The sequence below is a fragment of the Canis lupus genome, chromosome 14, assembly GCF_048164855.1.
Source record: "Canis lupus baileyi chromosome 14, mCanLup2.hap1, whole genome shotgun sequence".
Classification (NCBI taxonomy): Eukaryota; Metazoa; Chordata; class Mammalia; order Carnivora; family Canidae; genus Canis; species Canis lupus.
Window position 1 is genome coordinate 5,114,424 of NC_132851.1, and position 22,519 is coordinate 5,136,942.

Genomic DNA, 22,519 nt, shown 5'->3' on the forward strand with positions numbered 1-22,519 from the left:
ATTCAGTGGTTGTATTGAAATTGCTTTACAGGCAAAATAACAGTGAAATTGGTTCTGTCTTGAATGATTTATTTCCCACCATGTCCTAAGATATGTATTCCGGAATCAGCTCATGTGTAAGGTTGTTCTCATAAAAAGAGGAATATTATTGTGCCCTTCAAATTTCTTTCTCCTTATGGAAGTTACAAAAAATTAAACGTTGCAGAAATATTTAACCTAGAAAATAGGGGTCTCTCATAATCTTGTAAGTAGACCATTTCCAGAGGTGAACTTTGAGGCATTTTTACACCTAGCCTTTCAAAGACTATGAAATTAAAGAGCTAAGAAAATAGATAGGCCTAGTGAAGAGTTTCTGGTGATGAAGTGCACAAAGCATTGGTTATTGGATCATCACTATCAGCCATCCTGTAGTATAGCAGAAATACATATTTCTGAATCAACATATTGAACAAAAAAGACTCTGGTCTTTTTTGACCACAGTGGTCAAACCTGTTGACCAACGGTGGTTCTTACCTTCTTACCTGTTGTTTATTTTAAGTAATTGATACATTCTTCAAAGTTGGGAAAATCAGTGCTTTTATTTTGTAAATTAAGTACTATTTTAAAAATATTAGGGAAATTGTGTAGAGCAGAGATTTGCAAACTTTTTCTACAATGGGTTAGATAGTGACTGTTTTAGATTTGACACACTATGCGTCACAACTACTAAACCCTGCTGTTGTAGTGTGAAAGTAGCTGTAGACAAGATCTAAATGAATGAACATAGCTGGGACGCCTGAGTGGCTTAGCGGTTGAGCGTCTGCCTTTGGCTCGGGGCGTGAACCTGGAGTTCCAGGATCGAGTCTCCCATCCGGCTCCCTGCATGGAGCCTGCTTTTCCTCCCTCTGCCTATGTCTGCCTCTCTCGCTGTGTCTCTTGTGAATAAATAAATAAAATCTAAAAAAAAAAAAAAAGAATGAACATAGCTTTATTCCAATAAAACTTCATTTACAATAATAGGCAGGGAGCTGGATTTGACGAGTGGTCCATTATTGACAAACTCCTGATTTGGAGCAGTAGTGATCCTTTAATGAGTTCTTTTGCAGTCTTAAAATAGAAAACGAAATAAAAAAGCAACAGTCACTGTTATGGAACTAGATTCTCAACAGTGAGGGTCTGAGTTTTAGATTTTCACGTTTTGAAATGTTTTAAAGTGGGATATAGCTATTTGCGACATCTTAGTTATGCAAAAAAGACGGTTAAGTACAGGTATGAATTGAACAAAAGCTTTCACACATTTGGCTTGTTGCTAGGATGAAAGTGGCAAATTCTATCAATTCTTAAGCCTCAGGCATTACTGATTGCCACCCAAGACCTAACAGGTTCTCCTGGCATAGCCTTGCATAATTGGACAGGCACCTCGTGGACTTTCTCCCCTTCTAAACCATCATGTTTATGAGCTACTATTAGAAATGTTGTATACATTGTATTGGCAGTGACCTTTGGTCAGGTTGCATCTCTTTTGCCATATGGTTGCTGTGTTTTGTCTCTGAAATAGAGTAAGTATTGGTTAATATTTATACAAAATACTGTAAATGTGAAACTGATTAGGAAGGCAGAAATGTCCAAGTGAGTGACTCTGACCACTGTTTTCTGTTCACAGCGGCACATTTCAGTACACTCTGGAAGCCACCAAATCTTTGCGTCAGAAGCAGGGGGAGGGCCCCATGACCTACCTCAACAAAGGACAGTTCTATGCCATAACGCTCAGTGAGACTGGAGACAACAAATGCTTCCGACACCCAATCAGCAAAGTCCGGGTATGAGCCTCATTTCTCAAATAAAGCACAGAGGGATCAGATGAAGGGAATTGCTATCTAACAGTCTTGTGGAAGGGCGTGGAAAAAATTCCAAAATAAATAATTCTAGAACAAATGTCAGAGAGCTGGAGCAGGAGAACTTACTGGCTTCCAGTTTATCATTTTAATCAGTAACCAATAAATGCCAGGGAAGGGACATGGTTGGGGCATGCTTTCTGACTGTATCCAAGGTATTTTCCCAGCTTCCTTCATTGCCTTTGTGCTACCCAGTTGTTCTTGTTTTCAATCAATTGATCTTAATTTTTCAAGCAAGTGGCTGTACATCCGACCTTATTTGTGGGCAGAAAAAGAGCTGCTGCTGTTTCCAGTATGGGGGGATGTAATTTATTGTGTCCTTTGCAACTTGGTTAAAGTTAAGCCTTCTGGAGCCCAGTGCTTGCTTACTCAGGAGTAAAGTGAGGCATGATATGATCCCGACCAGGAGTGACTTGGTGGAATTTTCACCTTCGTAAGTATTAGACCTGTTTGTGGGAAATGGAACCGTGCTGGAAGTTTACCAGCTCTGGCATTCTTCTGCTGCCAAGAAAGGGGGGGGAACTGGTAACCCTTCTCTACTGAAAAGGAAAATCATAGCAGAGCTCTCTGAAAGGAGGTTGAAGGGCTTTCCTGCCCTATTGTAAAATGATTTATTTTACATGCACTGTGCATAGTGCCCACCCTATCTTATTTTGTCCGTAGCTACTGCCTCCTAAGCACTTCAGCACACTGAAAAGAATGCCATGCTGTGCCTAGAGCATAGTGTGTTTGCCCCCATCCTAGAATCCCCTGCAAAGATAGCAAGTAAAGTAGAAGAGAAAGAAGAGTATTTGGTCACTTGCTGGGCAGCTTGTCAGTTACTAGCTTTAGGTACAAATTTCAGTGGTGATCTCTGAGACAGCTAGATTTTCTGGCTTTGTTTTAATGAGAAAGAGAAGGAAGTATTGCCACTCATTTCTCAATCCTAAAGTTCTTCCTCCCTCCAAGCCTGTCCCTGTCCCAGTCCCAGATCAGAGCTGTAGGAGGCAGGGCAGTTGAGAGTGAGAAGATGTGGAGCTCATGTCCCACCCAAGGCTGAGCCCATTGCAAGTGGAAAGGTGCCTGGTTTGTTATGTTCCTGCCAGGGGAATTGGAGTGTTCCTACCCTCTGGTCAAGGCAGAGGGATGCCATCCTCCTCCTCCTTATCTTCATAATGGTGGAGGGATATAGTAATAATAACCAAAATAGTAATAACAGGAGCAGCCCAGGTGGCTCAGTGGTTTAGTGCCGCCTTCAGCCCAGGGCATGATCTTGGAGACCTAGGATCAAGTCCCACGTTGGGCTCCCTGCATGGAGCTTGCTTCTTCCTCTGCTTGTATCTCTGTCTCTCTCTCTCTCTGTGTCTCTTGTGAATAAATAAATAACATCTTAAAAAAATAGTAATAACAACAATAATGGCAGAGAGGTGCTGTAATTAATAATAACAACAATAACAAGAGCCACAAAATAACAACTAATATTTATTGAGTATATCTTCTATATGCCAGGCACTATGTTAAGTGTCATATATATATAGCAATTCATTTGAAACTAACAACAACCCTATGACATAGGCACTATTTTCATAATATTACAGATGAGGAATCTTGGCTTTTTAGAGGCTAGTGACTGGCCAAGGTTACACAGCTAAAATGTGAGGGAATTAGGACACATCCCAGGCAGTCAGATTCTTAGACCTACTCTCTTAACCACTAGGGTACACTGTGTTGAGTCCCATGGAGGGCTAAAAGCCAGAGGCATTTTAGCCTGGGATTCACCTCTGGATATATATGCTAGATTTCACACTCCACAGCTTCCCATGTAGATGCCAGGTAAAAAGACTCTGGATAAACTTACTTTTCACAAAACAATCTTGTACATTACAAGCAAGCATATAAATCACAAACACCCTCTTTAACAACACCATTATCATTACCATGAAAAGATGATGGACGGTTCACATTCTAATGCCATGACAGGAGTTTTAAGTACAGAAACTTTTCCAAGAATTTTGCTTCATTGAAATCATGTAAATAATTTAATATGGAAGTTTTCTTTCCATCTGTTTTATTTTGGCTAAATCGAGCCCTCCTTTCTCAAGGACTTCAATCTAACACCCTTGGTGAGTTAGAATGGTGCCTCTCAGAGGGGATCTTTCTTATGCCTCAGCCCTAGGAGAGTAAGTAAGCACCCTGGAGAAAGAGGGATTCACTTGGAACTTACCTGCATTACTTTGGAGAACTGTATTTCATTCTGAGTTGAAGCATGTATGCTTGCTTGGTAATAGCATTTTCAAGCTGACATTCGCTTTATCAGTGAAGACAAATTTCCAGATCAAGAATATGCCATTACTTGGGCTAATAATATAGTTATTTGCTAAGGAAAGAAAATATTACCTGTTATTTTTATTTTGGAACAGAAAGACATAATAAACACTAAGAGGCCACACAGTGAACTTACATAAACAGTAGACTTGCCCCTTATGTGTGGGGAATACATTCTAGGACCTCCAAATGGATGCCTGAAACCATGGATATACTGAGCCATATATATGCTATGGTGTTTCCTCTAAATACATACCTATGATAAAGTTTAACTTATAAATTAGCACAGTAAGAGATTAACAACAACAGATAATAAAATAGAACAGTTATAACAATACACTGTCATAAAAGTTATGTGAATGTGGTATCTTGGTCTCTGAATATCTTATTGTACCGTACTCACTCTTCTCATGATGATGCGAGATGATAAAATACCTATGTGATAAGATGAAGTGAGTTGAATGACGTGGGCATTGTGACTGTAATGTTAGGCTACTACTGACCTTTGGATGATATATCAGAAGGCATGCATCTGCTTCTAGATTATGGTTGACCAAATGTGGGTAACTGAAACCATGGGGAAGGGGAACGACTGTAAATGGCAAAGTTTGAGGAGGTGGGAGAGAGAAGAATGAAGAGCTTGTAGCTCATATTCCACCAGCACAGCCAGTGGTTCCCCTTGTCATTTCTTTGTACCTTACCTTTGAGGTTCATGCCGCTAGTGTATTTGAATAATATGGATACATATTTCTAAACTAGTTTTCCTAACATCTGGTCTCTAATCCAACAAATATTCACACATACTTTGGGAATGAGCCAGATTTTGAAAGAACAGTACAATTGCAAGCATGTATTTGGTATCTATTATTTGCCAGGCTCCAGGCCACTGTCCTTGTCCTCTTTGAGTTTGAAGTCAAGGGGAACACATTGTCATCGACTGAACAATTGTAAATAATTAAGTAAATGACTACAAGTGTGCAAAATGCTACAAAGGAGAAGTTATTAAGGAATGAGAGTCAATGAAATATTCTGGAATAGTAGGAAAATGTCTAAGGAATATTTTGGTTATGGAGTAAGAAGGAGAGAGGCAGTATCCCTGATACTGTAGTTAAGGGGATTTTTGGGGGTATGTGTTGATAACTTCTCCATCTCATAAGTGATAAGTGTGTATTTAGTTTAATGAGGGTTTTTATAATTTAGAACCAAAAGGGGTTTTGGATTCTTATTTCTACAAGATATAATTAGTTTCTCAAGCAAGTACATCCAAATTGTGTTGAAATAAATAAATAGTTGGCCTTACCTCTTTTGGTCTGTGAAATATCTGTAGTTTGGATCTGTGTTCCTCGGTATGAACTCATCTTGTGGTATTTCTCTCATTACTTTAGTATTTCTCTTAGTACTCCAGTATTCCAGCCCGAGGCACTTAATTAGTCTAGAAACAGATGCTTGCTTCTTTACAAATGGTGCCAAATTCTACATTTAAGAATACAGTATTTCAGAAATGTGTTTGTTTTCAGTACAAAAAAGATTTTTTTGGTATTCCTGTTCACCTCACATGGACGTGCTGTTAATTGGTGAATTTGGTTATGATTCATGGTAAAAATGATATGGAGGGCGCCTGGATGGCTTAGTTGGTCGTGAGTTTAAGCCCTGTGTGGAGCCAACTTTAAAAAAAATGATGTAGGATTCTTTTTCCTGTGTACTGTTCTCATTCCCCAGGCATTTTTTAAGGAGGCCCAGTTTTAAACAACTGAGCTTGTCTGGGCTTTTGTCAAGCAAGAGAAGCAACATTATAGAAACACAGCTCTGCCAGAAGCGGAGGCTGTGAACAGAAAGTAAGATGCATGGCTCTCCCCTCTGCAGAGCGTGGTGATGGTGGTCTTCAGTGAAGACAAAAACCGAGATGAGCAGCTGAAATACTGGAAGTACTGGCACTCCCGGCAGCATACGGCAAAGCAGAGGGTCCTTGACATTGGTAAGTTGATCCTGACTTCCCTTTGTGGTCTTCCATGAACTGACATGTTGTCATGATGCCAAGGAGAGCCTGGCACACGACTCACAGCGAGGACCCACGTAGCTCTCAGTAAGATGTGCCAGGCACTAGTCTGGACACTTTTCCTTTGTTAGTACATTTAGTACAGGTCAGGCGGAGACATCAGAATCAGGCTAAGCTGAGTACAAAGCCTGGTTTGTTCTATGGAAGTCATCTGTGCCTTGTATAATAGCAGTGACACATTTGGATTTGCAAGGACTCTGTCCGTTTCTAAAACATGTTTCCATGCTCTCCTGTGTTTAGGTCTAATGGCTAGTCGGGCAGACCAGATGAACTCTTATCCCCCTGTGACATGAGTAACCTCAGGGTCATTTGACTCTAAGGTACTTGTCAAGGTATATGACTGGAAAGTGGGTTCTGGTTCCCTGATTCTTTTCTTAGTGTTCCTTCAGCTGCTCATAGTACTAGGTGGTCTGGCAGACAAAACCTTTGAGAGATCTTTTCTAGCAGCAGAAGAGGAATGAATCTGCCAGGTACATTTTCTGGAGTCTCTGTATTCTTCAACACGACTTCTGTGCTCTAGAGACCTGTAGTCCGTTGGGTGGGAGTCAAGTTCAGCCAGGAAGGCAGAGCCCATGCCAAGTGGTCCCATGGAGGGAATTTGTTGCAGAGATTGGGAGGGCTGCAGGCACCATGAGGCAGTCCAGAGATAAGCAACAGCAGGAGTCTGTTGCTATTACTTGCAGGGCTGGAGGATCAAAGAGAGGAGGTTGTGGGTGTTGGGGGAGCCACCCAGTAAGAGCTCCAGCCATAGTGGAGGCTGCCTCAGCAGGAGCTGGGACCACAGACGGAGCAGCTTTGCAAGAGGAGGAAGAAGCACAGAGGAGTCACTGCCAGACACACCTCTCAAAGAATGCCAAGAGGGAGGAGAAGGAATGCCCAGTCTTTTCCCTGTCTTGTACTCTCCCACCAGTGCTTTCCAGGAGCCAAATTTTCCCTGAAGCCATTGGGTACGTGATTGTAGCAAATGCAGTTTGTAGGAATCAACCTCTGGGATACAGAATAAAACTGAGGAAGTCAGGGATTGAATCTTAAAGTTTCTAGAGATTATTAAAAATGAAGACAGTAAAATATTTGTTTCTAAGTAATTTTAGTATTTTTTATGCTATTTTTGTAAGAAGTAAGTAAATTCTTATCTATGGGCTTTCTTACCTCCTTTTGCAGACCAAGAGGCTGCAATCCCAGTGAGCGTAGGCAAAGCAAAGGTTTCCATTGTGTGGGGTATCAGAAGGTATTATTGAGTCATTGCTTTAGTTTCTTACACACTGCAGTGATGGATTTTTTTAGACCTTCCATCTCACCTTTGCCAAAGTCCTTTGACCAGTGGCACAGAGGATAGTGATTAGGTTAAGGTTAGAGACTCACAATAGAACATACTGAAACTAATTGTTGGTTTATCCTACAAAATGGTTACACCCCTACTTACCCCAGTGCATGCCATGTGCACATGTATGTGCACACACACACACACACCTTCTATTAACTAGTCAAACATAATTATCTAATAAACCAGGAAACTGAAGCCGAGAGAGACCCACTGACCAAGTGGCTTACCCTTAGATAATTAGTGCAATAGGTAGGATTAGACAATCTTCTTCACCCAGTTCATACACAGAAACCACAAGATTGATTGACTAGGACAAGGGGTTGGGAATACTTGCCTTAACCTGCTTTGTAGCCAATCTACATAGAGCAGAGGAACAATTTTATTTTATTTGAAAAGTTAGCCTTATAATTATTACCTAAGAAAATGAGAGGAGCAATTAAATAGAAATATGGACTAGATCCAAATAAGGCAAATAATAAAAGCATTTTACTGGCTTACCTGTTGGTTCAACTTTGATATTATTACAAGGTTTACTTTTCTTAGACCAGAATGATTTCTCAGCCCTCACAGGACCTCAAATCTTAACTTTCTTATCTCCTCTTACCTGCCTTCGGACTTTTCTCTGTAACTCTTTACACACACATGTGCACACACATGCACACACATGATTTATCTTTGAGATTGAGCTCTGTGACTCCTTCCGCTACCTGCTCTGAACCTGAACCTGAAGGGTATTAAATCAGTCCCTTAGCTTCAAATGGAAAATGGATTTTCTGCCCACAGCTTCAACCTGTCAGCTACTCACGGACGGTGAGGAAATATGCAAAAATCTTATATAATTCATTACTTTACTAGACTTAAAAAAAAAAGTCAAACCATGTGTTCCTCTGGATGGTTAACACCATCTCCAGCATAAAGGAGGAGCTGATGCTGGGATGGTGTGCACATCTGTGTGTGGCGCAGTGTCAGCAGGTAGCTCTGGAGGGCAGTGCTGAGAACATTTATGAAGGGCCTTACCTTGCTTCCACTAGGGGTTTAGCAATGCCTGCTGAGGGAGAAGGGAGGCTGACTGGTGCATGTACCATGTAGTTATCATTGTGGATCAAGAACCTTCTAGTAGCCTCAAGAAAAAAAGGAAGACTCCAACATTTTAACCTCTGTGAAACTGGAGGTTGCAATTGGGGCTCCCAGGTTGCAGGTTCCAAATCTCCACCAGTCACTGTGGTCACCCAGTTCAACTGGGCCGTCTAGGTAGTGATCTTGAAACTGGAGTTAGAAACCAAGATAGGGCCCCTTTCGCTGAAGCAGAGATTCCTAGCCCGTGGTCTTGGGAGTCTGTGGGTGGACTTGAGGGAACCTCAAGCTCCTCGGGTTATGCACAACACAGTTTTGTGTGTAGAGGTGTGCTTATTCTTTCTTCTCATTTTTCAGGGTTCCTGGGCTAACCAGCCCTCCTCCAGCTCTCTGTCTCTCTACCTCCACTCCAAGCAAAGCCCAAGGAAACTTTCATCTCTCTTTGTATTTTTCCTTATTCCCCATCCCTTTAGCACTTATGCTCAAGGATTGCTCTGTTGTCTATTGTCCCGGCTGTTGTCTGTTGCCTTGATGGCTGGCGAACAGTCTACATCTTTCCTGACATACATTTATCTCACTTGGATTAGAATGGTGTTTGCTCTTCAAGGCTGTTCCTCATCTCCTACAGACTTCTGATCCTCTGATTAGCTCCTCAGTGCTGGTTGCCAGATGGGGAGAGGACGCTCAGTGTCTCTGATGGAGTCCTTCCTGTAGGTCTGTGCAAGGAACAGTGGGGGCCGGAGGGCCTTGGGTGCAGGAAAGGAAGTGGCTCCTCAAAGCACATGGGGCCTTGACTCTTGGGTTCCTTGTATCCTGATTGGAGCTCCCAATGAGGCTGCTCCTACATCACACCAGGCACAGCTCTCCTTGGGCAGATACTCGCACATTACATGGTTTGTTCTCTCACTTTTTGCAGGTCCTTGCTTGTTGTCACCTTATCAAAGAGACCTTCCCTGCCACCTTACCTAAATGGCACACCCTCATCACTCTCCAGCCCCTTTACCTTTGTTATATTGCAGAGCATTTATCTCCACCCTACATTTTACTTGTGTACAGATGTTTCTGTTTCTTATTGTGCCCACCCTCCAACTGGAAGGTAAAGCCCATGAGGCCAGACCCTTGTCTGGGTTAGCGCAGGACTGAGACATAGTGAGCTGTCAGTAAATCTTTTCCTGAATGAAGGAGTGAGTTAGTGAGTGGATGAACAAACGTGTGGATAAAACTCTAATTCCACTCTGGACGGAGTGAACTGGGTCCTCATAATGCTTCCCATGTGTTCCTTGTTTTCTGTGTACCAGGCTCTTTCTAGACGAAATATGTAAGCATTTTATCCTTCGTCCTCAAAACAGCTCATTTTCTTGTTTAAAAAGTGAGCCGGTGAATGGTTAAGAATTTTACCCAAGGTCATGTACCTGGTGACTGGTGTAGGTGGAATGGAAGCCCAAGAGTGTCTGAGTTTGCACTCCTTGTTTTTTATTATACTCCGGTCCTCACTCCACTGTAGTTCATCTTTATATGGCAACCTGTAGGTAGTTCTTGGCCCTACCAGGCCCCGATGCCTCGCAGAGTGACTGCAGACATCTGTGACCTGGCCTGGCGCTGATGTCCCCTCCTCTATGCCTTCCTCTCCAGATGTCGAGAACGTTTTGCAGTCTGGGAGAGGGTGGAACTCTTGGCTGCTGCTAGTTCTGACATTTCTGTAAGCCAGTTCAGATATGTGGTTCTTGTACATCAGGCCATAAACTATTTTGTTTGGGGGAGCGGGGAAGGAAACATTAGCAATTAGTTCTTACCTGATAAAAGTAAAACAAATAGACCTTGGCCCTGGTGTGGGTCCTGCTGCTTTTCAAAGCACACAAACAGAGTTCTCCAAGCCTCACAAGTTCTTTCTTGTGAGCTTGTTGAATAACAGCAATTATTCTAGGTCATAAATGAGTTTACATTCTGCAGCCCAAGGAGCATTCCTGTGCCGATTAGACCTCATATCTCCTGTATAGAACCACTTAGAGGGATCCCTGGGTGGCGCAGCGGTTTGGCGCCTGCCTTTGGCCCAGGGCGAGATCCTAGAGATCCGGGATCAAATCCCACATCAGGCTCCCGGTGCATGGAGCCTGCTTCTCCCTCCCCTCTGCCTGTGTCTCTGCCTCTCTCTCTCTCACTGTGTGCCTATCATGAATAAATAAAAATTAAAAAAAAAAAAAAAAAAAGAACCACTTAGATTGTTTCTGTTGTTTGCTCGTCTCTGTGGATGTCCCTCTGTAAGGACGCGGAGTTTGTGCTGGTCCCGTGTTCCCACCAGCTTGCAGAAAGGTATAGGTACTCCATTTTCATTCAGAAAACAGGCCAGACCCTTCATTAGGAACTAGCAATTCAGAGGTAATTAAGACAGAGCCCCTGTCCTCAGCCTGCTCAAGTCTGGAGGCAAGCAGATCAGTGGCTAAGATGTCACGTGTCATATGGTGTCTTAGAGGAGTGCTTCCCTGAAGTGTTTCTGAGACCCCTCCGAAATGACAGTGAGAGCACATGAGGTCAGTGAGGTGGGGGAGGGTGCTGCAAGCCAAGAAACCAGCACAGGCTTATATAGCAATCCAGGCAGAAGAACCAAAACGAGATTGGCCGACTATCTTATAAAGTCTGATGGAATTGTTAGCACAGATGGGGGCAGTGGCAACTGTTGTACGTCTTAGTAAGAGTGTCCCTTGATTGAACTAATACAGGCAGTAAGGTAAGGGAAGTTCTGATTCTTAACCGGCTCACTTTTTAAACAAGAAAATTAGCTGTTTTGTGGACGAAGGATAAAATGCTTACATATTTCGTCTAGAAAGAGCCTGGTACACAGAAAACAAGGAACGCATGGGAAGCATTATGAGGACCCAGTTCACTCCGTCCAGAGTGGAATTAGAGTTTTATCCACACGTTTGTTCATCCACTCACTAACTCACTCCTTCATTCAGGAAAAGATTTACTGACAGCTCACTATGTCTCAGTCCTGCGCTAACCCAGACAAGGGTCTGGCCTCATGGGCTTTACCTTCCAGTTGGAGGGTGGGCACAATAAGAAACAGAAACATCTGTACACAAGTAAAATGTAGGGTGGAGATAAATGCTCTGCAATATAACAAAGGTAAAGGGGCTGGAGAGTGATGAGGGTGTGCCATTTAGGTAAGGTGGCAGGGAAGGTCTCTTTGATAAGGTGACAACAAGGTTGAGGAGATGAGGGAGAAGGGTTTGATAGTTGTGGAAAGTCTTGCATTTGGGAAATGCTATCTTAGGGTCTTCACAGAGGAGCATCAGCACAGCTACATTGCGCATGTTGAAGGGGGAGTAAGCTCAGGATGTTTCTCCCTTGGCTGCTTTAACACAATCTTGGCTTCATAAAGTCTTGCTGTGAAGTTTTGTTGGGGAGATATTCAAATATGTGTGTGTCTGTACTTTTTTTTTATAATGAGCGGTAGCATGCATACCTTGTTTTTAGTTAATCCTGTTTTTCTGTTGTTGAATCAGGTGGATTCTAGAGATCCAAGAATAGGTAAGAGAGGGATAAAAATCTTACCTGTGTGTTGTCATTCATCCAAGTGGGTGTATGCCATTTGTACATCAGTCTTCCCAGATTGTTGATAAGGACAGATGGAGGGGAGTTTGCAAAAATAGCAAGCAAATAGGATATTGTAATGAAATGACATTTCTTTGTAATGAGTTGAAGTACATGAATTCAGAGGCTTTGAATAACCATTGAGGGTTTAGCAGCACTGTTGTGGGGTGATATCTGTACTTCAGGGAGGTGATTCCAGGCCAGCATGGAGGATGGCAGAAGGGAGGGAGAGACCAGTAGTGAGAAGACCATTCGTAGCCAGGTGAATGATGGAGTGCAGCCAGAGGAGTGCATTATAAAGGGGCGATGCAAAGTTATCCCAGGAACAAGAGACAAATTCTAGAACTGATAGAGCCTCCGTGATGACTGGCTGTGAGGATAAAGGAGAAGAAAAGGATCACAGATAAAAAGTGTGGCCTTGCTAAGTAAATGGGTGCCTTGCTCCAAGGTAGGGGTGTCAAGAGGAGCGACTGTGGCCAGAAAGTACAAATGGTTGACCCTTTGTCTCTTTGTTCTCCTTCAAGGAGGGAAGGAAAGTTAGAAGAGGTTCAACAACTAAGATTAACTGAATGGAATGTGAGCCAGAAGCTACAATAGATAAATTGAAGCACGTTCACATACAATTTCTCTTTTCCAAACAGAAATAAGATTTACTTTGCCACTTTACAGATGCAGAGGTTCCAAAATAAAGAACTCAGTGGTTTTTTGCATTTTCACAGTGGGTGGTATGGATTGTAATGTAATGACACTAATTCCACAGGCACATCCAAATAAGCCTCATTACTTTATAGTCACATCCAATGAACCATTATTGATAGAAATGGGTAGGAAATATTAGAAAGGGAGACAGAACATGAAGACTCCTAACTCTGGGAAATGAACTAGGGGTGGTAGAAGGGGAGGAGGGTGGGGGGTAGGGGTGAATGGGTGACGGGCACTGAGGGGGACACTTGACGGGATAAGCACTGGGTGTTGTTCTGTATGTTGGCAAATTGAACACCAATAAAAAATAAATTTATTATTAAAAAGAAAGAAAAAAAAAAGAAATTTGCAGTTAATTGTGAAACCAACTATTTGCTCTTCGTTCCTTCTCTGTCTTCAGCTTCGATTTGCAGTAATCTGGCCCTGTAGCAGGATGTGTCAGTTTTGTTGTTGATATTAATCTTGTAGTTTTCCATGGTAATTAGCAGGTAATTATAGTTCATCTTTGGTTATTAGCATGGGATTATTGGATTTTCATCTGTGCCCTCATACAAATCTATTTCGTTAGAGCCCATTTTTAAAATACCAGTTTTATGTTAAGGTAAAGCTTTTCTTGAAAATTTTAGTTCCAACAAACTGGAAACATTTTTTTTTAAAGATTTTATTTATTTGTTCATGAGAGACACAGAGAGAGGCAGAGACAAAGGCAGAGGGAGAAGCAGGTTTCCTGAGAAGGAACCTGATGTGGGACTTGATCCCATGACCCCGGGATTATGACCTGAGCCAAAGGCAGATGCTCAACCACTGAGCCACCTAGGGGTCCCTCTTCAGAGGTGCTTTTAATGAGATTGCAGGTAACCTGATAGTCTCATGTTTTTAGCATTATTTGATTGGCTTAAAAATTACAAAAAAACAAAACAAAACTTGGAGATACATCCTGACAGTTTCATGAGGCTCATCTATGTACTGAACAAAATACAGAGCTGGTATTGTTAGCTATCCATGAGCACTTATTAGAAGCCTCTCTCTTGCTACACTTTTCAACAGAAACAAATTTATGTCTTTGCAATATCCCCAAGTGAGAAATTGTGCAAATCTAAAGTTTTCCTTCTCTGTTTACACAACCTAAAACTTGCCAAGAGAAAGTTTTTACCAAAATTAAATTAAGCTCTTTGAGGTTGGATAAACCAAAATAAGGTGAAGCTAATGTGAAGAAAAGTCTTTGAACAGGTTCCAGGAATGCAGAGCCACCACTAGTTTTTCTGCTTTTGAAAAGACTAGCATTGAAATGAAGGAGCGCTAAATAAATGAGCGACTCGTCATTGTTTGGTGATCCTCTGAGGTATGTCTTGGTATTACCTCCATTTCACAGATAGGGAAACCAGCTTAGAGCAATTAGGCGGCTTTACTTAGGTGGCTGCTGATCATGTTGAACCCTAACCCACAGTTCCCAGATGCTGTGGTCCACATCACAAGGGAAAACAGTAACAGAAGAAGGCACCTGGATGGCTCAGTGGTTGAGTGTCTGCCTTTGGCTCAGGGTGGGACTCCGGGGTCCTGGGATCGAGTCCCACATCGGGCTCCCTGCATGGAGCCTGCTTCTCCCTCTGCCTGTGTCTCTGCCTCTCTCTCTCTCTCTCTCTCTCTCTCTCTGTGCCACTCATGAATAAATAAATAAAATTCTTTAAAAAAAGAAAAAGAAAACAGTAACAGAAGCATCAGCTTCCCTCCTTTGAAGGGCAAATTTGGCTTCTTAAAAAAATATATTTAAGAGAATTGGAATTTTAATTTCAAAATGATATCTAAATCCTCTAATAATTGGTGGGAAATAAGTAAACAGGAATAGAAGCGTGAGTAATTCAAGTAGCAGTTAAAGCAGAAATCACTTGTATAATGAACTAGAATAGCTCATGTGGTTCCCCCACCCTGTGCCCATCACACATGTCACACACTCATCTTCCTATATCTGGTAACCAGTTTGGTGTGTATGATTGGGCAGCCAGGGGCAGCTTGGGAAGTTGCAAAGGGAGATTAATCTACAAGAAATGGCAAGTGTTGATGAGGATGTAAAGAAAAAGGAACCCTCGTGCACTGTGGGTAGGAATGCAAACTGGTGCAGCCCTTGTGGAGAACAGTATGGAAGTGCCTCAGAAAATTAAAATTGAACTATTCTCTGAGCCAGCAATCGCACCACGGAGTATTTACCCAAAGATAGATGAATGGCTAAAGAAGGTGTGTGTGTGTGTGTGTGTGTGTGTGTGTGTGTACGTGCACAATGGAGTATTATTTAGCCATAAAAATAATGAAATCTTCCTATTTGCAGCAACATGGATGGATCTAGAGAGTGTAATTTTAAGCAAAATAAGGCAGTGAAAGAAAGATAAATATATGATTTCACTCATATGTGGAATTTAAGAAACAAAACAGAGGAAAAAAGTGAGAAATCAAAAAACAGACTCTTACCTATAGTGAACAAACAGATGGTTCCCAGAGGGGAAGTGGGGGCGGGGGGGGATGGATGAAATAGGTGAGGGAGATTAAAAGTATCGTTATCTTGGTGCGCACTGAGTAATATATGGAATTATTGAATCACTATATTTTACACTTGGAAGTCATACAACACTGTGTGTTAACTACATTGGAATTAAAACTTTTTTAAAATGGAGGTTAATCTTAGGGGAAGTTGAGCAGCTGAACGGGTTGGGTTTGTGGTTCAGATTTATTGGAAGATAATCCATGTGAGGATTTACAGTTTTTGTAATATGTCTGTGTCCTGCACCGTTACCAAGAAGTCATTTCTTTTATTTGAATGTTTTCAGTCCGAAACTCAGAGTACAATTCTTTGTATTTGAAACTGATTTCTGACATTGAAGGCTGGCAGGCACTAGAATGGGTCTTTGAAAGAGACTGGAATATCTTCTCGTAGAATGGCAGTTCTCAGGTCTCTTTCTAGTGATAAAGTACCATCATCTAAGAGTTCAGTTTTCTTTTATAAGTCAGAGTTGGCTTAACTGAGAAGTTACAGTGTCTGGAAATATCATCTGGGGTGGAAAAACTTTGGGGACTGTGGTGCTGGAGGGTAGGAGCCCCATCTGTAGGTCTGAGATGATTATGGTGGATTGGCCACTGTGGGCAGTAACTTGTAATCCTGTGTGCCTATAACTTCTTGCCCCCACCCCTACCTCTAAGAGTGTTAGTATATTAAGTAAGAAGATGAAGAATGAGAAACTAAAATTAAACATGAGTAGTTCATGCAGTATACAAGAGTAAATTATTTACCCAAGCGCTTATCCATACCTTCATTCATTCAGCACACTATCAGAAAGTACCAGGCATGATTTCTCAAGAGACAAAATAATTTGAGTTAAAAATAGACTGAAGTTAAATCTCACTGAATAACATAGACTAATGAGAAGTGCCTCATTTTAAGCCCATCCAAGCTTATTTAAATTCAGTCAGAATTCATAATGCATATATAGATCCTATAAAAGCATATGTGTTTGTGTGTTTACAGATAGGATATGACTTATTCTCAGTTTGAAATCAAGTTTACAAATCAAGACCAGCATTCCTTTAAAAAAGAGTAAAAAATACTAGCATACATGGGCTATAGTCATAGGCTACAGTGAAAATGCTTTCCTACTGTAAGTTTATTGCCATTACAGTTGAAAGCTAGTACATTGGTTTATAAATTCCTTTGCTAGAAACAGAAGGGTGAGTCAGACACAAATAAAATACTGTTTTAGCTCAAGAAAGATTCCCTCTTAGATGATGTCTATGAAGGTAATATAAGCAACTATGAAGAGTAAACAGTATATAGTATTTAATTCTAGTTTTAATACTAGAGTCACACTATATCCATCACATTCTGAGTCACAAAATTATATCTTCATAACTTTAGCCATTATTGTTCTAGATTATGTGTGAAAAGGTGCTCATTTGAAAGGTTGTATGTCACAAAAATCAAAGGGTTCCGGCTTTGTCTGTAGACAGAACTTCTTAGGTTCCAACCCCAGGTTAGCAGCTTAAAAACTAAGTGGTTGTCAGTGAGGGGAGGTGCTTAACACATTTGCCTATTTCCTATTCTACTCAGTAAGGATAATTTAAAAAGCTACTGATCAGAATTGTGTGAGGTAATGTTTGTGAAATATGTATATTTAGCACACACTTGGCTCTCAAAAACTGGTAGCTAATCCTATTGTTTGCTCAGGGGCTGGAACCAAATGATGAAAATACATTTAGAGCCTCTAAAAATCAGCTCAAGTGTCAACACACTTAAGGAAACCCAGGTTACCTCTGACTAGGGGAAAGCACGATAAAGAATATAATAGACTCATTAGAGTTCTTAGGAGTCATCCAGGCTTCAAGAAGCTGCTTCTTTGATTTTGAAAAACAAAAAAATCTCAAAACCTACTTGGACTAGGGTTTATTTATTCTACCTATTTTAAGTCAGAATAAATACTTGTAGAATGACCCTCGAGTGCTTCCTGAATTTGAGCTCATTCTATTTGGTCTTTGCAGGCATAGGGAAGCAGATGTTTGAGGACAAGTGGGTTGGGGGAAGTAGGGACCAGGATTGTTCCCCTCACCCACTAAAGGACTAGCAAGGTCTGTTCTTTAGGTATTGTCTCTCTCTTTTTTAAAAGGTTTATTATTTTAGAGAGAGTGTGTGTAAGCACAGGGAGGGGCAAAGGGAAAGGGAGAGAGAAACCCCAGCAGACTCCTTGCTAAGCTCGGAGCTCAACATGGGGCTCGATCCCACGACACCATGATCACAACCCTGAGCTGAAACAGAGTCAGACGTTTCGACTGACTGCACCACCCAGGGGCTCCATATATTGTCTCTGTTTTGTAGATAAGAAAATACAGGCTCAGAGAGCTTCCATAACTCACTCAAGGTCACAGGGCTTGTTGAGAGGAGAATAGAAATTAAGTTCTGGTCTGTGTGTCTCCACCCCCAGTGTCCTTTCTTCCTATGCTTTGGGTACCACCCTATAAATTGATCCCTTGTATGTCCCACCCTATAAATTGATCCCTTGTATGTCCCAACCCCAAATATAAACTTCCTCAAATCTTTGGTTTCTTTCTTTTCTTTCTTTTTTCCTTTTCTTTCTTTCTTTCTTTCTTTCTTTCTTTCTTTCTTTCTTTCTTTCTTTCTTTCTTTCTTTCTTTTCTTTCTTTCTTTCTTTCTTTCTTTCTTCTTTCCTTTCTTTCTTTCCCAAAACAACATCTTCTTAGGCTGTGGTGTAACTTACTGAATTGGCAATCGTGCCCTGAGCCATTTTCAGCATTCCAGGCTCATTATTTCACTAGTCCAGACAGAATCTATACATTTCGGAAGAGCAACAATTTTTATATTAATTATACCATTCCTTTTAATCTCCAACAATATATACAAAAAATAATTAAAAGGGATAGTTGTAATTTACCAAGCACGTGAAGCTTAATTAAGGTGAAGGAATTAAGAGTTCCTTTGACGGCATTCCAGAATCACACTTACATACACAGTTTGAAGAAAATTCAACCTACAAAAGTCTGAGTCAAAAAACCTATTAACAGACCACCGATTATATACACAAAATAAAAGAATAAGACAGCAGAAGGATTCACCATCATATTTTCCATAACAATTAAAATAAAATTGAATCTCATAATTTCTCTGCAGAATGTAACTTGCCAAAAACATACATGAAAAGCACTGCTTATTCACCCACGCACAGCGGCCCTTCAGTGAGACATTGTAGTTTGTCACCTTTCTTCCTCAAACCTCTTGTTTTCTCAGAAGGACTAACTTTGGAACTTGTCTTTCAATCTTCCTGGTACCCCTCAGGATATAGAGATGCTTTCCTTGTACCCAATCCTGCCCTGCTTTGTCAAGGAATTTACGATGGGCCCAAAATGTATAGTCTCTGCCTCATGGAACTTCCTCAAGTGTTTCTCTACCAGCTAGTTACCATGTAGGATGTGCTATGTTTTTTCTCTACAAGATATTAATATCTGGTGACAATTTAGTATTTAATTTGTGAGATAAATATAGGCAATGATTAATAGTATGATTTTTAGCATCAGACAGACCCAGATTCAAGTCCCAAGTTGGCCAGCCATCTGATTTTCTACAAGCCACTTAACTTCTCTGTGGGTGGAGGATGCTAACACCTACCTCACAGGTTGTGAGGATTAGATGGGGTAATGTTGATAAAAGACTACACAGGCTTGGCACTCGGCAAGCTCTTGGTTTATGGCACTTATTATTATCCAAAGAACATTTGCATTTTAATGTCACGAGATGACAGTATCCTTACCAAAGGAATGGATGTTTCAGGATGGGACTCCCAGGCAAGAGAGCAAGCAGACATTTTGGAGCAGGTGGTACTCCGAGCTCACCATATAGGTAACTGCCTGGTTTTCCTATATGTGTAGTTTGTGTCCACCCGAGGGGAAATCTTTGAAGAAAAAGAACAATCTATTACACGGATTTCATCGATAATCAATAGAGAACTTTAGTGACAGATGTCTCTTTCTCTAAGAATGTATGTGGGCTGAATCAGATACACCCATAGTTTCAGTCATTTCACTCTGCCATAGAACAGTGCTACTCAAAGTGTAGACCCCAGACCAGCAGCATTAGCCCCATCTGGGAGGTCATTAGAATGGCACATTCTTTGCCACATCCCAGACCTACTGAATCATAATTTCTGGTAGTGAGCCCAGACATCTACATTTTACCAAAGCCCTCTAAGTGGTTCTGATGCACCCCAGGATTTGAGAAGCACTGTTATAGAACATCCACACAAGCCTATAAGCTTTGGAATCCAGAAATACTCATTCTCCATCTCTGGGGATTGTCCTAACAGGCCCTAGAGAATATATATGGCTTTGCATTCCCATCCACTTCACTCTGACATTCCAAGACACACACACTGCTAGAGAGGACCCTGAAAAGTTTGACTCTCACCAGCTACATGACATTAACAATGAAATAAACTTCATTCCTATTTCATTAGATAGACTCTCACTTCTTCTTTCATGGTTCCGTTCTTTTTGACGCTTCAGGTCAGTTGTATACTTTATGGTTGTTCTTTTGTGTGTAAAGTATTAAGATTAATAAGAACTACCTTTAAAACTCAGATTAAAAAAATAATAAAATAAAACTCAGATTAGGGACACCTGGGTGGCTCACTGGTTGAGCTTCTGCCTTTGACTCAAGTCGTGATCCTGGGGTGCTGTAGGGAGCCTACTTCTCCCTCTATGTCTCTGCCTCTTTCTCTGTTTCTCTCACGAATAAATAAATAAAATCTTAAGAAAAATTAAGAAATAAAACTCAGATTAAATTGGCATATATTTTTTTAGAAACCTATTTCAGCTAATTATAATTTTGTTCCATCATGCTGGTTTTTGGAAACATCTAAGCCATTTTCCCACTTATATCCTCATTCTCACTAAGTAGATGTTAGTATTCTATAGATATTTACACACCAGGGTAAAATACATGTAGCTTTTATGTTGCCTTGTCATCTTTTAGGGAAAAAAAAGTCCGTTCAAAATGTAATATGTTCACAATTAAGTGCTTTATAATTTTTTTTGAGGGGGGTGATTACTTTTTAACTATGATGGCTATCATACAGGAATAAGCCGTGCACTCAAATCACCTGACTTCTGGTCATAGGAGAGAATCCCAGGTGCAGGAGGTTGAATGGTGACTTTCAGAATGATTTGTCCATGTCCTAACTCCCAGAATCTAGAAATAGGACCTTATTTGGGAAAAAGGTTTTTACAGAGGTAATTAAGGTTCTCTAGATGAAATCATCCTGGCTTAGAGTGAACCCTAAATCCGATGACAAATCCTGAGAAGAGAAGAGAAGAGAAGAGGGGAACAGACACAGAGACACAGAAGAGAACATGATGTGAAGACGGAGGCAGAGATTAGAGGGATAGGTCTGTAGGTCAAGGGACACTAAGGATTGCCAGCAACTGCCAGAAGCTAGGAGTGAGGCATGGAGCCTCTTAACTCTTAGGGTCTCCAGAACGAACCAACACTGCCAACACCTTGATTTGGAATGTCTGGCCTCCAGAACTGTGAGAGAATACAATTCTGCTGTTTTAAACTACCAAGTACGTAGTATTTTGTTATGACAGCCCTAGGAAACTAAGCTTATTACACCAGCTCAACACCGTGCCTTTTACTAGTTGAGCAGCTATCAACATTTATAAAATTTGGGTTTGAGAAACTTTCTTGAGTAAAGAAGGAAGGCTTAACAATAGGCAGCTGAGTTTCTGTTTCTATACCGTGAGTCATAAGCCTTTAAGCAAACAACATTAACACAGTTTTCAGAAATGGGAGATGTATCTATCGGCATTTTATTCATTAGACAAAAAAGTACGTGGACAAAACAACATCAATATTCATAAGCTGTTTGGTCTTAGAAAATTTTCATAGTCACAAATGATAGAGCTATTTTACCATCTGTAGGAATGTGTTAGAGACTAAAGATGAGCAGATACTTCTTGTATTGCATAAGGTTAAGGAAGAAGGCGTGGGGCACCTGAGTGGCTTAGTCAGTCAAGTGTCTACCTTCCCCTCAGGTCATGATCCCCAGGTCATGGGATCTAGCCCCATGTCAGGCTCTCTGCTCAGCAGGGAGCCTGTTTCTCCCTCTCCCTGTATTTCTGCTCCCTGTGCCCCCACCCCAATGCTTGTACTCTCCTCTTAAAAAAATCTTAAAAACAAAAACAAAAAACAACAACAACAACAAAAAAGAAAAGTAAAAGGGGTGACATCAATCTCTTAGTTATATTTTTGGTTTAGAATGCTCATGGATACATTCATTGACTTAACTCATTTATTTTAACAAATGTATGAAGTGCATTTTTTCTGTATGATGTTAAGCACTGAATAAACAGCAGTATTTAAGAGCAAATAGCTAATGGGAAATGGCTGGTGATAAGTAAGTAAACAAATAAATAAAATTTTGGCACATGGTATAAAGGAAATAAACAGGAATGCTTGGGTGGCTCAGTGGTTGAGCTTCTGCCTTCGACTCAGGTCGTGATCCTGGTCCTGGGATTGAGTCCCATATCCGGCTCCCTGCAGGGAGCCTGCTTCTCTCTCTGCCTGTGTCTCTGCCTCTTTCTCTGTGTCTCTCATGAATAAATAAATAAAATTTAAAAAAAATAAATAAAGGAAATAAACAAGGTAGTATAACCACCCAGTAAAAAGTAGCCTTACCAACCTTTTTGTTTTTTGTTATTGGCACAAAAAAGCTTATTAAACATAATTGTGTTGTTCATTTATTATTTGTCTACTTATTTGTCTTCTATCTCCTACTGGAGTATAAAAGCCGCATGATCAGGGACCTACTCTTGTTTTCTGCTGTTTCCTCAGCGTAGGGACACTGCCTGGCAATAGGGAACACACAGTACATATTTGTTCAATACATTTGTTGATGAAGTGAATATGATAGAAACGACAGAGGCCCTGTGCCAGATTAGGGAACCCAGAAAGCATTGCATTTGTATTTGTATTTGTATTTGTATTTGTATTTGTATTTGTAATGCATTTGTTTTTAAAATCCTTGGTCAAAGTGTTTGACCAAA

The 22,519-nt window shown here is 40.9% G+C and overlaps 1 protein-coding gene across 5 annotated transcripts in view; it reads left to right on the forward strand.

The window, feature by feature from the left end:
• GRHL2 (grainyhead like transcription factor 2) overlaps window positions 1-22,519 on the forward strand; it is a 157,843-nt gene that overhangs the window by 70,859 nt on the left and 64,465 nt on the right. For all 5 annotated transcript variants that reach the window (XM_072774067.1, XM_072774064.1, XM_072774065.1 and 2 more), the window contains exons 6-7: window positions 1,643-1,799; window positions 6,042-6,153. In XM_072774067.1, the coding sequence (XP_072630168.1) occupies window positions 1,643-1,799; window positions 6,042-6,153 (269 nt within the window). The remainder of the gene's footprint in view (window positions 1-1,642; window positions 1,800-6,041; window positions 6,154-22,519) is intronic.